The sequence below is a fragment of the Onychostruthus taczanowskii genome, unplaced genomic scaffold, assembly GCF_017590055.1.
Source record: "Onychostruthus taczanowskii isolate IOZ18803 unplaced genomic scaffold, ASM1759005v1 scaffold74, whole genome shotgun sequence".
In the NCBI taxonomy this organism is placed as follows: Eukaryota; Metazoa; Chordata; class Aves; order Passeriformes; family Passeridae; genus Onychostruthus; species Onychostruthus taczanowskii.
The window spans coordinates 4002137-4015034 of NW_024505229.1; the positions used below are offsets into that span (position 1 = coordinate 4002137).

At 55.9% G+C, this 12898-nt stretch overlaps 2 protein-coding genes across 3 annotated transcripts; one reads left to right on the plus strand and one right to left on the minus strand.

Moving 5' to 3' along the window:
- Positions 1-1712: 1712 nt before the first annotated feature.
- Positions 1713-4150, minus strand: LOC121345521 (tetraspanin-18-like). Its single transcript, XM_041422533.1, has 7 exons — positions 4094-4150; positions 3652-3846; positions 3033-3107; positions 2701-2799; positions 2440-2619; positions 2098-2181; positions 1713-1760 (listed from the first exon to the last, which is right to left on the minus strand). Exons 1-7 carry the CDS (start codon positions 4148-4150, stop codon positions 1713-1715), a joined length of 738 nt encoding a protein of 245 aa, XP_041278467.1.
- Positions 4151-5511: 1361 nt separating this feature from the next.
- ADIPOR1 (adiponectin receptor 1) lies at positions 5512-12243 on the plus strand. Of its 2 annotated transcripts, none has more exons than XM_041422655.1 (8): positions 5512-5621; positions 5729-6066; positions 6594-6710; positions 7382-7553; positions 8479-8665; positions 9659-9846; positions 11016-11209; positions 11502-12243. In XM_041422655.1, the coding sequence occupies exons 2-8, from the start codon at positions 5797-5799 to the stop codon at positions 11628-11630; spliced, it is 1257 nt and encodes a 418-aa protein (XP_041278589.1). In that variant the 5' UTR covers positions 5512-5621; positions 5729-5796; the 3' UTR covers positions 11631-12243. The 2 variants fall into 2 exon arrangements, with proteins under 2 accessions (XP_041278589.1, XP_041278590.1); XM_041422656.1 differs by having other exon boundaries at positions 5513-5621; positions 5729-5952.
- The last annotated feature ends 655 nt before the right edge of the window (positions 12244-12898 follow it).

Genomic DNA, 12898 nt, shown 5'->3' on the forward strand with positions numbered 1-12898 from the left:
GAACAAGGGTGGACCCACACTAGCCAAGTCAAAGGACCTGTGGAAGAACCTGAGGAGTGGACTATAACATCTGAACCAGGTGATGCAAAACTGACTCTTGGACAGGGATTAACACGTAACAAACTGATCCGAATAATCTGGAGAATGTTCCAAGTAGCACAGAAAATGGGGAAGGACAGCCAAATTTGTATGGGCTCTGAGAGACCTTGATTTCACACCAGGGAAAGACACTTCAGCTCCCAGCAGAAAGACCAGGACTGTATTGGTCAAAAGGGAGAGGGTGTAGCATATTGACATTAGTATGTGACACATTACTGTGTTTATCTCTCTCTGTGGATGGAAACTACTAGAGTCTCTTAAATGGGAAGGGCTTGGAGGACCAGGAAAATATCATAATGGAAAAAGTACTACAGGCAACTAAAATTGGAAGGTGACAAAATTGGGAGAAGTAACAAAGGGATGGAGGGCAAGACTGGGTTGGCCTCTGTACTTGCCACCAGGAAAAGCACACACCCCTGCTATAGGTAGCAACCCTATGAGGCATGGTGGCTGAAGTAAAACCCATACTGGACCTCTGTTACTCCCATTTTTGTCTGTCACTTGCCTCTTATTACAGAGGACTACCCATGTCATGAGTAGTCATCAATCATTTTCTCAGGGAGACCCAAGGTTTTTGCTGCCCTGAACCACATCAACAGATACTCTTAGGACTCATTCAAATATAGTTCAAGTTGATATCATCAAATATAAGGAGAACGAGTTAAGAGAAGTTGATTTTACTAGACACTGTATGAATTGGTTTTGTATTATTGGATATTGTAATATGGTTGATGTTAGGTTGGAAAATTTTAAGTAAATATGGTTAATGTTGGGTTGGTCAATTTCAAGTGTTGTAATGAAATTGGAAACGAGACTCATTTTCATGAGCCAAATAAATGAGATATCAAGAGAAAAAGGGGGTATTGTTATGAATAAGGTGTAGTGATTGGCTCATGCAAATGAGGAGGAGTTATTAAGTATGGTGAGAAGAAGTTCTGTTAAGGTTTACAGTTCTTTTAACATGTACTTTTGTTGTTCCAGTTTGGTTTTGAACCGTTTTCTGCTCTCCCTCCAATGCTCCCCTTCCCCTGTGTCATTGCTGCCTGGCAGCTTTGGCCAACAGAGCTGTCAAAAATGTGGGGGAGGGTGTATATTTGTCCCTTGCAAGAGGCAGCAGGGAGTGGGGGACACTTGTTGCTGGGGGCTTGGCAGGGTAACAGCTCACCAGCAATCAAGATGTAAGAGGGGCTCCACCAGCAAAAGGCACAGAGGGCTAACTGACAGCCCTTGGGAAGAGCCAAATCTACTTGTAAGAATGAGGTCGTGGACCCTAGGAGGAGCCAAGTATATATATATGGGCAAAGCCATGGACTGTGGGAAGTGCTGGGAGGGCATGGAAGGACCACGTATGAATATTAATGTGGCTGATGCAACCTTGAGTGTATAAAAGGTGAAGACACTTTTGTGAGCTGAGCTTGTGGTGAGCAGAGAGTGTCACTATGCTCTAGTGCTGTCCCCTCTTTGCTTTGTAACTTTAAGAGATTCTAATTAAATTTATTTACTCATTCCCACCCGGGAACTGAGTCATTTATACAGTGATGAGCTGATCTATCGGGTGAGGAAAGGCTGTGTCCTCAGCTGCTCCCAAACGCCTGGGCGTGTCCCTGTTCCACTCAGTCGAAGTTGTAGTAAAGGCAGAAGGCGAAGAACATGGCAAAAATCTGGAATGATGGAGGTGGGAAAGGGTCAGGCCCATAACAGGGCCGGGCCAGGCCAGGGGCAGAGAGGGCCTGGAGGATCCCTGGCCTGGGGCCATCGCTGTGGCCCCCGAGGGGCCTGGGCCCGCTCTGCTGGTGCTGCACAGGGACACCAGGGCACGGAGACGCAGGGGGAGTAAAACAAACCACTCCTTGTTTCTCCACCTGCCCTGTCTGCAGCAGAGAGCAGGCTCTGTACCCCGAGACCTGAGCCCATTTGCGCTCTCCCTGCCCACTGAGCAACCCCCCTGCCACAAAGAGTGCGCGTTCTGCCTGCCCTGTCCCCGGCCCCCCTCATTACCTCAATGCCTAGCACAGCTAAGCTGCAGGTCCCAGGGAGGGAGATGTACCTCTGCAGGGTCTTGCCGAAAGTAGAGAAGCAGCCCTGGGGCAGAGAGAGGAGGGAGGGCTCTCTCATGTTCCCCATGGCCACAGGGAGCCCAGAGGGTGACTGGGTTGCAGGGGGATGTCGGGGGTGGGGGGTCCTCTGTGTGGCAGGACAAGCTGAAGGCTTTGGGAGCCACTGGAGTGTTGAACCACAACCAAGCAATGTCCCTGGTTTCTGTCCCTTATGCTCACTCCGTGAGCCTGGGAAGGGCCGAGGCTGGGACAGGTACACAGACACAGCAGAGTTGTGCCGTACCTGCTCATGGATGTAGCCAGGGCTTCTGTCCTGGCACTGCTCCCAGCCCAGGAGTTCTCCCACCTGCAGAAGCCCATCCCGGGCACAGCATGCCCGTGGCCATGGCATCCCTGGGTGCAGCTCTTGGAAGCGGGAGCCATTCCCAAAGTCTTCAGGTCCTAAAACACCACAGCATGAGAACTGGAACAGAAGGGAAACATCATCACCATGGTCACCCTTGGTGGATCCTTTGCATTCCCCAGGAGCCTGCCAGCTGCTCACCGTGACCATGAGGGTGTTCCAGGCTGTGGAGAACACCTCAGCACCCTCGTCCCCACCATAGTTCCTCTGCAGCTCAGACAGGAAGTGCTCGGGCTGGACCTGTGGAATTGGTGCCAGTGCTTGGACTGTTCCTCTCCTACTCTACTCAGGATTAGCTCCTTTTGAGGGGAACTGGGCACCCAGTGGATCCCCCCACCTGCTTTGCAGTTTGTATTGTGGTGCTGATTATGGAGGTGAGGAGAAGGGTGTCCCTACACCAGCCCCAGTGGACTCAGAGCCAAGGCCATGGTGTGATAGAGGGAGGCTGGTGACACTGGGGATGGTGCCAGTACCTGTTTCCAGTGCACCAGGAAGAGAACGGCCCCAATGAGCTGCATGAGGAAGACGAGGCTGACGAGGATGAAGAACTGGAAGGCAGCAGGTGAAGGAGTCAGAGACCAGCCTGATCCCACCAGCAGCTTGCTCACATTATCCCTGCCCTCCTCTGCACCAGCCCTGCCTGTGCCCTCTGTCCCCAAGACCAGGGACATGTGTACAGCTCCTGGGGACGGATGCCACATCTCTGACCACTGTGGCTGCAAGGCAGGGGTTAAAAACAAGCAGTGTCTGCAAGGGACCGAGGATGCTGAAGAAATGGGAGTCTTGGTGCTCAAACAGGCATTTTTCTGCCCCTTACCAGCAGTGGAGTCATCTTGGAAATGCCACATGAGACAAGCCAGTGGCTTCAGAGAGAATTGACCCTGCTTGATGGCTTTGCAAATCCTCTGGGCTCTAAACTGAGACTCATGAGGTGGGGAGTGGATAGCAGGACATGTTGAGGATGAGGAGCACCAGCTCCTCGCTCCTCCAGGAACACCTGCATCCCGCACCACCATCCAGCCCATGACTCCCGCCCCCAGTGCCCCCTGGCCATATCCTGCAGCCCCTTCCCAGCCATCTTCCCTCCCTCACCAGCAGCAGGAGCGGGCGGCTCCGGCGCAGGGCCCCGCAGCAGCCCAGGAAGCCCAGCAGAGACAGGGCGATGCCCACGACCAGCAGCAGCCATGCGCCTGCCATCAGCACGGCCCTGGTGGCCACGATGTCTTGGAAACCAGCCGGATCCACGGCCACCCAGACTCCCATGCCTGCCAGGCATGTTCCCCCCGCCTGCAAGGGGATGTCAGGAGATGATCGTGGGCTCAGGGGATGTCCAAGGCTTGGTCCCCTCCCTGGGAATGGGTGTCACCCACCCCTGAGCCTGACAGAAATGTCACCCCATGTGGATGGGGGACGCTTCGACCCTTGGTTCCCTCCCTGGGACCGGTGCCGCCCACCCCTGAGCCAGCTGGAGTTATGGGTCCCCAGGCACGGGTTCCCTCCACCCCTGCACCCCACAGGGCCCAGGGGGACTCACAAACACCAGCACGTTGAAGATGAACATCAGGTACTTCATGCAGCTCAGGACACCCATCGGGACACCGGGAGGGGGGACACGGCAGCATTTGTCCCTGTGGAGAGGAGAGCAGAGCCCTGCCCACAACCAACCCTGACTTGTCCTGGACCCCATGGCTCCAGCAGAATGTGGGGGTATGCAGCTTCCCAAAATTCCCAAATCATTTTCTATCCTCACCCTCTCCCATGACACCCCAAAAAGCCCCAAACCTGTGTCCTCTCCAAATCCATGTTCCCTCCCAACCACGTGTCCCCTTCAAACCCTGTGTCTCCCATCCTTTGTCCCGCCTAAACGCTATGTCCCCTCCAAATCTTGTGTCCCCTACAAATTCCATGTCCCCTCCAAACCCATGTCCTCTCCAAATCCTGTGCTCCTTTCAGCCCCCACACCACTCACCCTGCGGGGATAGTGGGCGACCCAGGTACCTCCAACCTTCCCTGGTGCTGCCAGCACCTATATAACATCACCAAGGTCGGAAAATCTCTCCCCCCTCGCTACTCCAGCAGCCCCCAAGAAATCTCTTCCAGCAGCAAGGCCATGAATGATTGATGGGGAACAGGATCCACCATTGTGCAGCCGGCGGCTGGGAGTCTCCTGCTCTTGTCAGCCAAGGAAATTAAACCTGTGGGCAGGGAAAGACGAGCCGCCCCACCAGGCCAGGGGTGACCTCGGCCATTGATAATTGCTGTGGCCATTCGGGAAAGCCCTCAATGGCTACACGTGGGCGGGCAGGTGATGCTGCAAGGGCTATCGGCTGTTGGGACACAGGGATATCCCAGATGGATGACAGGGTCTGTTGCTTCTTGTTGCCTACTTTAGGAGCTCTCTAAACACAGAATCACGCTAGAAAGGAAATATTATTTATTCTGCACCAGGTACAAAGAGGAGGTTTCCACAAATCAAGCACACCGAGGAGTAAAAGGTTAAATACAGTAAAATTTACGTGAACCCGCATATCTAAAGCATATCCTTTGCCTGCCTAATGCATATTTGTTTTGGTGATATGACTTTACTCGATATTTGAAACTCAAAGTTCTTCATTAAAGCATCTTCTGTTGGAGAAATTGAATTACGAGAGTTAAGTTTGCAAAAGGGGAGAGAATTCATCCTGGGGCCGACGGTTCACCCGGATCGCGGTGTCCGTGTCACCGCAGCGTCGCGCATGGGCCCTCGGGCCTGTGTCCCCCCGCGGTACCCCCGCGCGCCCAGCAGGGGGCAACCGAGCGCGCAGCCACAAAGCTGAGCCGCGCGGCCAGAGCGGCTTCCGCCGGCACCCCAGCGAGGCGTCTCGGCCGATCGCAGCGGGCGGCGGCCGTTGAGGCGGGGAAAAGAGAGACAGACAGTGATTTCGACCAATCATAGAGCGCTCTTTTTCGGGGCGGGGCTCTGGTGGGGGCGCGGCCCCGAGGCCGGAACCAGCGCTGTGCGTTCCCGTTCCCTCAGCGTTGCTTCCGGTGCCGCCGCCGCCGCCCGCGGCATGTAGCGGCCGGTGAGGGACGGGCAGGGGAGCGGGGCGTCCGCTGTTTCCGACCCCCCGGGGAGAGCCCTGTCGCCGGTTCCCTCGGTCCCGGTAACTCTGTGCTGCTTCCCCCCCAGCGCGGCGGCAGAAGGACGCGGAGGGACCTTCACCGGCTGCCTCGGAGCCGCACGCACCCGCCGCCCCGATGGCGTCCCGCAAGGCCCCTGCCGGGGCGGGCAGCGGGCTTGTGGCCGCCGGCCGAGACCGGGAGCGGGAGCGGGAACGGGCGCACCTGGAGCTCGCCGAGCTGGGGCCGCTCCTGGAAGAGAAGGGGGACCAAGGACCCACCGGCGCGACCAGCGTGAGCCCCTCCGAGACCCCGGCGGGAGGGAATCCAGAGCCTGGCTCAGTCTCCTCGCTCCGTCTTCGCGGATATCCCGGGAATCTGCCCGTTATCCCAATAAGAGCTAGAGGAGTACGGCTCCGTGTTGTTCCTCGGGCCGGTCCGTGTTACGAGCCGGCCTAAACTGCTCCTGCCGAGCAGGCATGGAGCCGGGATAGTCCTTCACAGGGATGTCACCGGGATCGCTGTGTCTGTACCGGGTGTTTCCAGTGCCCCAGCACTTCCACGGGGCCGGGAATCACCTTCCCGAGCCCCTTCCCGGCTGAGGAGAGCGGGAGCTGTGCCGGGAACCCAGAGTGTTCCCAGCACGGAGCTGCCTCTGCTCGGGTGGGCCGACTCGGGTCTCCCGGCTGGGCCAAGCGGCCATTCCAGCCTTGGTTGTAAGGATGAAAATCCCTGGTACTAATCCCACTTTTCGACAGGATAAATCTGGGATTAGCATGCCCGGGATGGGTCAGGCAGCAGTGTGTTGCATAAACGAGGGTGACCAGCAGGTCCTGCCCATCCCGTCAGAGGGATGAAGCCCCAGGTGCTCTCAGAAGGGCAGGGATGATTCCCAGGGGTTGGAACCGATTCCCTTCTGGCTCTTCTCACTGCAGACTGAGGACCCACCATGCCCAGTGGTCCGTGAGGAGGAGGAGGAGGTTGTGCGGGTGCTGACCTTGCCTCTGCAGGCTCACCATGCTATGGAGAAGATGGAAGAGTTTGTGTACAAGGTACAGGAACCTGTGGCGATCCCCCAGTCTTGATTTTGGAGCAGATTCCCCAATTCCCAGATTTGGGGTGACAGGATGTGCCACATAAAGCTGCACTGGCTGCAGCTGGCTCCAGCTCTGCTGTGCTGCTTCCAGCAGCATCCCTGGGAACGGTGTGGGAAGGGGATGGCCTTTATGAGGGTTGGCCCAGCCATGGTGGGTGAGAACCTGGGAGCAATTCAGATGTTCCTGCGGGCCTGAGTGGGGCCTGAGAGTCCAGGTGCCTGCTGGGGTGTCACCCGGTGCCCGCAATCACTGTGGCTCCTGTGCTTCTTCCCTGATCAAATGGGAATTCCCACCACAGGGAACAGTCTGTGGGTGTGGAAGGGTTAAAGCTGCGGGTATTAATCACCCCTGACTTCCTGAGTGGTCCTGGAATCACTCCCTTCAGGGGCTGGGAATCAGTCCTTGTGGGAACTGAGGTGGGGGTAAAATGACTCCCTGGGGTGACTGGGAATCACTCCCTGGGAAGTGATGGAGAGCAAAGGGTGGGATGTGGGTGAGTGGCTTACAGGGTCCCACAAGGCACCTGATGTCAGAGAAACTTCCTCTCCCTGAGGGGCATCCCAGGACTGGGCTGTTCCCCGTGGATTTGGGGCTCTGGGCTGCCCTGATCCCCTGGTTTGTTGCAGGTGTGGGAAGGGCGCTGGCGTGTGATCCCGTACGATGTCCTGCCCGACTGGCTCAAGGACAACGATTACCTCCTGCATGGACACCGGCCCCCCATGCCCTCCTTCCGCGCCTGCTTCCGGAGCATTTTCCGGATACACACTGAGACAGGCAACATCTGGACACACCTGCTGGGTGACTGTGGGGAAGGGGGAGCCCTGGGGCTGGAGGTACTCAGACCCTGCATTAGGGTCAGAACGGGCTTGGGACCGGGTCCTCTCCATGCCCAGGGCTCCCTGTGCGGATCCTGTGCATGCATGAGAATCAGACATGGAGTGCCTGGAGCTCCTCAGGAGAGAGGGACCAGGGCTGGGCTCAGCCACTGCAGGAGTGGGACAGGGAAATGTGTCCTGGGCAAAACAGGGGAGCCTCAGAGGATGTTCCTCTGAAATGAGTCAGAGGAGGTCACAGAGATGCTCTGGGGGCTGGAGCTCTTCTGCTCTGGAGCTGGGCTGGCAGTACTTAGCCTGGAGAAGGGAATACTTAGCCTGGAGAAGAGAAGGCTCCAGGGGGACCTCAGAGCCCCTTCCAGTACCTAAAGGGGCTCCGGGAGAGCTGGAGAGGGACTTTGGACAAGGTCCTGGAGGGACAGGACAAGGGGGAATGGCTTCCCACTGCCAGAAGGCAGAGTGAGATGGATGTTGGGAAGAAATTCTTCCCTGTGAGGGTGGTGAGACCCTGGCCCAGGTTTTCCAGAGAAGCTGTGGCTGCCCCATGCCTGGAAGTGTCCACAGCTACGTTGGATGGGGCTTGGAGCAACCTGGGCTAGTGGAAGGTGTCCCTGCCCATACTAGGGGGCTTTAAGATCCCTTCCCACCTAAACCAGTCTGTGATTCCATGACCCTGTGAAACAGCAGCTCAGCAGCTCCTTGCCCTGTGCCTGCCCCTTCCCCTTCTTGTTTACACGAACAGAGGCCTCAGCCAAGGCCCCACTGTGCGTTACTGAGCACGCCTGGGATGCATCCAGGACTTCCAGGAGCATGGCCATGGCTGTTCTTATCCTGTCTTTGCTGAAATTCCCCACTGTCCCTCTGACTTCCCTCTCCATGTGTTTCTGCAGGGTTTGTTCTGTTCCTCTGCCTGGGGATCCTGACCATGCTGCGGCCCAACATGTACTTTATGGCTCCTCTCCAAGAGAAGGTGGTGTTCGGGATGTTCTTCCTGGGAGCAGTGCTGTGCCTCAGCTTCTCCTGGCTTTTCCACACTGTGTACTGTCACTCGGAGAAGGTCTCACGGACTTTTTCGAAGTGAGTCAGCATGAGTGTGGTTGTGTGGTCTCCTGGGAGGTTTTGGGTTTTTGCAGCACTTCCTCTTGGAAAGCACTGTGTTCCCAAGTGTTTCATCCCTGGGGGAAGGGAGCATCAACCAATCCAGCATGGAACTGAGGGGAACCATACCAGAGTTCTGGAAGGTTCTGCCTGAGCACCTTAAACGTGCCAGGTCAGGGGCCTCAGGTGCATGATAAAGATCCTGGGACCCTGCAGCTTCCAAGGGAACAGGATCCTGGCTCCCAAGGGAATGGCTTCTGTGCTCCCAAGGGAACAGGCTCTATGCCCCTTATAGTGAATTGAGGAGGGGTCTCGCTCTCACTGGGCAGCTGGGGGCCATGGCCAGTTTGGCGGGTTCCAGTTTACTGGATGCTTTTGAAAACTTCTGGTTTGCATCCAGTTTGGACTGAAGCCAAATGGAAAGAAGAAACACAAACAGATTCCCAGGAGAGTGGGAAGGCTGGTCAGTGGTTTGTGCCTGTTCCTGGGCTGCTCCAAGGGTCAAGCTCCCATCAGCCTTTGCAGTGAGGCTCTCAAGTGACATTCTGCTCCCATATGGCTGTTAAAGGCATTTATTTGGTTGCTGCTTGCTGGGAATCCTGCCCATTCGCTTTGCACAACTGCCAGAGATCCCATGGGATCCTGTCTCCAGAACAAATCCAGCAGGAATGCCCTTGTGTTCCTGGGAAGGCAATGGGGGCAGTTCAGGGGCTATGTTTCTGTGGTGAGATGAGTAGAGGATCACAGATCCATGTGCACAGGGATTTATTCCTAATGGTTTGAGCTCCATCTTCCTCTTGCCCCTCCCCAGCATTCCCGCTGTGCCCAGGCCCTTTCTCCTGTCGCACCTGCCCAGCACACCCCTCCTTGCCCAATGACTCCACTCAGGTGCAGGCTGGAGAGTTCCCACACATGGAGGGGGTGGATTTTGGGGCTCACCTGTGGCTCTCTGTCATTGCACCCTGCCTGCAGGTTGGATTATTCAGGAATTGCACTGCTGATCATGGGGAGCTTCGTCCCGTGGCTCTACTACTCGTTCTACTGCTCCCCACAGCCAAGACTCATCTACCTCTCCATCGTCTGTGTCTTGGGTATCTCTGCCATCATTGTGGCACAGTGGGACCGATTTGCTACCCCCAAGCACAGGCAGACCAGAGCAGGTAGGAACTCCCCCCTCCAAAATCCTGGGAGGCACTTTGGGCAGATTCCATTTGGGAGAAGCTCTGGGCACTTGCAGGATTCATTCCCCTTGAGCAGCACAGCACTGCAGGGAATGGCCTCCTGCCATCTCTTGCTGTGCTGGGGATTAATCTCCAGAGCCTGAGGTTTGGAGTTTTAAAATAGCCCTGGGCAGGCTGGGGCTCTGCCTTTTCTGCCTTCTCTGGGAAGCAGTTTAGCAGCAGGAGCCTGCAGCTGGGGTGGAGGAGGAAGGCATTCCTGAGCTCTTCCCTGCCAGGTCCCTGTCTTCCTGGGGGTGGAGTGGGGGTCTGCCTCCAGCCCCACGCCCCAATTTACCCCAGTTTTAATGGCAGATCCCATCAGCCTTGCTGAGCACCAGGAGACACCTCCCTCCCCAACTCCCAGGGGTCCTGAAGCAGATGTCTCTCAGAACACTGTCCTGGCTACATGAGTGAGGAAAGACCATGCTGAGACAGAGGCCACCTGAGAGCCCTCAGATGAGGGCAGGGGACAGGCAGGACTCGCGTCCCCATGGCTTCTTCCCACTGCATCTTGTGCCCCCAGCATGAGCAGGATCCAGCCAAGTGCCACCCAGAGCCTCTCCAGTCCAGTGTCACTATGGTGCCACTTGTTCTCTGCCAACTCATCAGAGGCCAAAGTTGAACATTTCAGCTTCTTCCTCAGGAGCTGCAGGAAATTACTTTCCTGGAAGGAGTGGCTGTGTTCCTGGTGCAATCCAAAAGGCCAGCATCTTCCAAAATGTCCATTCCCATAGCCAGGTGCGGGAGCTGCTGCAGCCCTGCATAAGAAACACTGGGTGGGTTCTGCCCAGTGAGCACAGGGGCAGTTTACCTGTGGAACTGTGGGTCCCTCATTTTGTGAAGGATAAGTGCCATGAGGATTGGAGAAGTTTTAAGTGTTTGGACAACGCTTTCAGGCACAGGGTGAGATTGTTTGGGGGTCTCCAGTGCAGGCCAAGAGTTGGACACAATGATCCTTATGGGTCCTTTCCAGCTTGAGATATTCTATTAATTCAGTGGAGAAAAGTGGCTTCCCTAGCACAGGATGAGGGATCAAGGGGAGTTTGTGGGAGGAATGGCTCCCCCTCCACACCTGAGCTCTTTTCCCTGACCTCCTCTCTGGGCCGCAGGCGTGTTCCTGGGGCTGGGACTGAGCGGGGTTGTGCCCACCATGCACTTCACCATTGCCGAGGGCTTTGTGAAGGCCACCACGGTGGGGCAGATGGGCTGGTTCTTCCTCATGGCTGTGATGTACATCACGGGCGCTGGGCTCTACGCTGCCCGCATCCCTGAGCGCTTCTTCCCGGGCAAGTTTGACATCTGGGTGAGTGTGGGGGTGAACAGGTTGTCTGGGGGCAGCTCTGGGGTCAGGGGAGGGGGCATTGAGGGGCTGGAGGCTGGGGGTGTCCGGCTGTGCCTCAGCACATGCTGGCAGGCAGACCTTGAACAGGTTCTGTGTGTGGGCAGGGCAAAGTACAGGGTGGGAATCGCTGCTGGGTGCAATGGAGCGGGGAGCAGAGCACAGAGGACAGTCCTGGAGCAGCGAAGCAGAAGAGGTGTTGACAATGTTGCTGTCCCCTTTGTTGTGGTCTAAAGGCTTTTTTGCTTCCCTGCAGTTCCAGTCTCATCAGATCTTCCACGTGCTGGTGGTGGCTGCAGCCTTTGTCCACTTCTATGGGGTGTCCAACCTGCAGGAATTCCGCTACGGCCTGGAAGGGGGGTGCACAGATGACTCTCTCCTCTGAGAGCTCCTGGTTTTAGTACAAGCTTCCTAAGTGCTTTTTAAACTCTTGTCTTTGCTAAAATCAAAGGAAGACTCAAAACCATTTGGGGTTGTTGGTTTGTTGTGTTTTTTTAAAGAAACAAAGAAATAAGAAATGGATAAGTCCTTTAGCAAAGTTGTTGACCAAATCCTCACCCTCTTCCCCATGCACTGCACTGGGGCTGCAGGGGTGCTCCAGGCTCCTCCAGACAGTGTTTTAGCTGCACCGGGATCACCTGCTGCTCCAACAGCACAGGGAACAGCTCCCTGCTCCCACACAGCCGAGCACATCCCACTCCTCATGCACAGGAGTTCTGCATATCCCCCACAGCAGTGCCTGGCTGGGGCAGCCCCAGGCACGGGCACACACTCATGTAATTTAAAGTTTTAATTGTCCTTTTTGTTTTGTTCCGTTTTCCTTGACAAAGTAATGTAAACATAAATGAAAGAGTATTTAATATTTAATACTAAGCTTTAAGACAACGCGCTGCCACTGCAGTCCTCGGCTCCCTCGCTGTCGGGAGGAAGGACAGTGTTGTAGGGAATGTAGAGCTGCTGTAGCTGATTGAAATAAAAAGGTCAATAGTTCAGTGTCACTGCTGTGTCCATGTCCATTTTTGAGGTAGGGAAGAGAGGGCTCTGGGCACTCCCAAGGAGCAGGGCAGGAGTGCCCTGGGGCAGTGGGATCCCTCCAGCTGCAGTGGACTCTGGACTGGGCTGGAATAAAACAGGAAATTGGGGTGTTGTGGTGATGACAGGGCAGGAAACACAGCCCTGGCTGGTGACAGCTCCACTACTGTGACTTCCCTTGGGGCTCAGTAGGGCAGGAGAGGTGTCACAGGCTGTCTAGGGTGGGGGCAGTGCAGGACAGAGGCTTCTCCTGGTGCACAAGGGACAGTGATTATCAGGGGCTTTGGAGGGGCAGAGGTCAGCACAGTAAGGCCCAACTCACGCAGCAGAAGGCCATAGCCTGACCTATGGGTGAAGGAGTGTAGGCAGAGCCACTACAGCCCCTGTGCCACTTGTCCCTGCCATCCCCCAGAGGTGAGGGTGTCCTTTTGCTGAGCTGTTTGGATGTAGCCCAGCTTTGGAAATCACCCAGGCTCCATACTGTATCAGGAGCTGCCAGCAAGCAATGGTGTCAGTTAGTTAATTAACAAGTTACAACAAAAAACCTCACTGGATGTCATTTCGTAACTGCTGGCAAGAGGGAAGGGGCTTCCACAGCTGGAGTTTAAGGACAAAACCACA

Excerpts from the sequence above, each read along its gene's own strand:
- ADIPOR1 (XM_041422655.1), top strand. The coding sequence starts at position 5,797 with ATGGCGTCCCGCAAGGCCCCTGCCGGGGCGGGCAGCGGGCTTGTGGCC. Across the intron at positions 9,847-11,015 it reads GCACAGGCAGACCAGAGCAG|GCGTGTTCCTGGGGCTGGGA; the intron begins GTAGGAACTCCC and ends TCTGGGCCGCAG. Across the intron at positions 11,210-11,501 it reads CGGGCAAGTTTGACATCTGG|TTCCAGTCTCATCAGATCTT; the intron begins GTGAGTGTGGGG and ends GCTTCCCTGCAG.
- LOC121345521 (XM_041422533.1), bottom strand. The coding sequence starts at position 4,150 with ATGGGTGTCCTGAGCTGCATGAAGTACCTGATGTTCATCTTCAACGTG. Across the intron at positions 3,847-4,093 it reads TCTTCAACGTGCTGGTGTTT|GCGGGGGGAACATGCCTGGC; the intron begins GTGAGTCCCCCT and ends ATCCCCTTGCAG. Across the intron at positions 2,620-2,700 it reads GGAACACCCTCATGGTCACG|TTCTCATGCTGTGGTGTTTT; the intron begins GTGAGCAGCTGG and ends CTTCTGTTCCAG.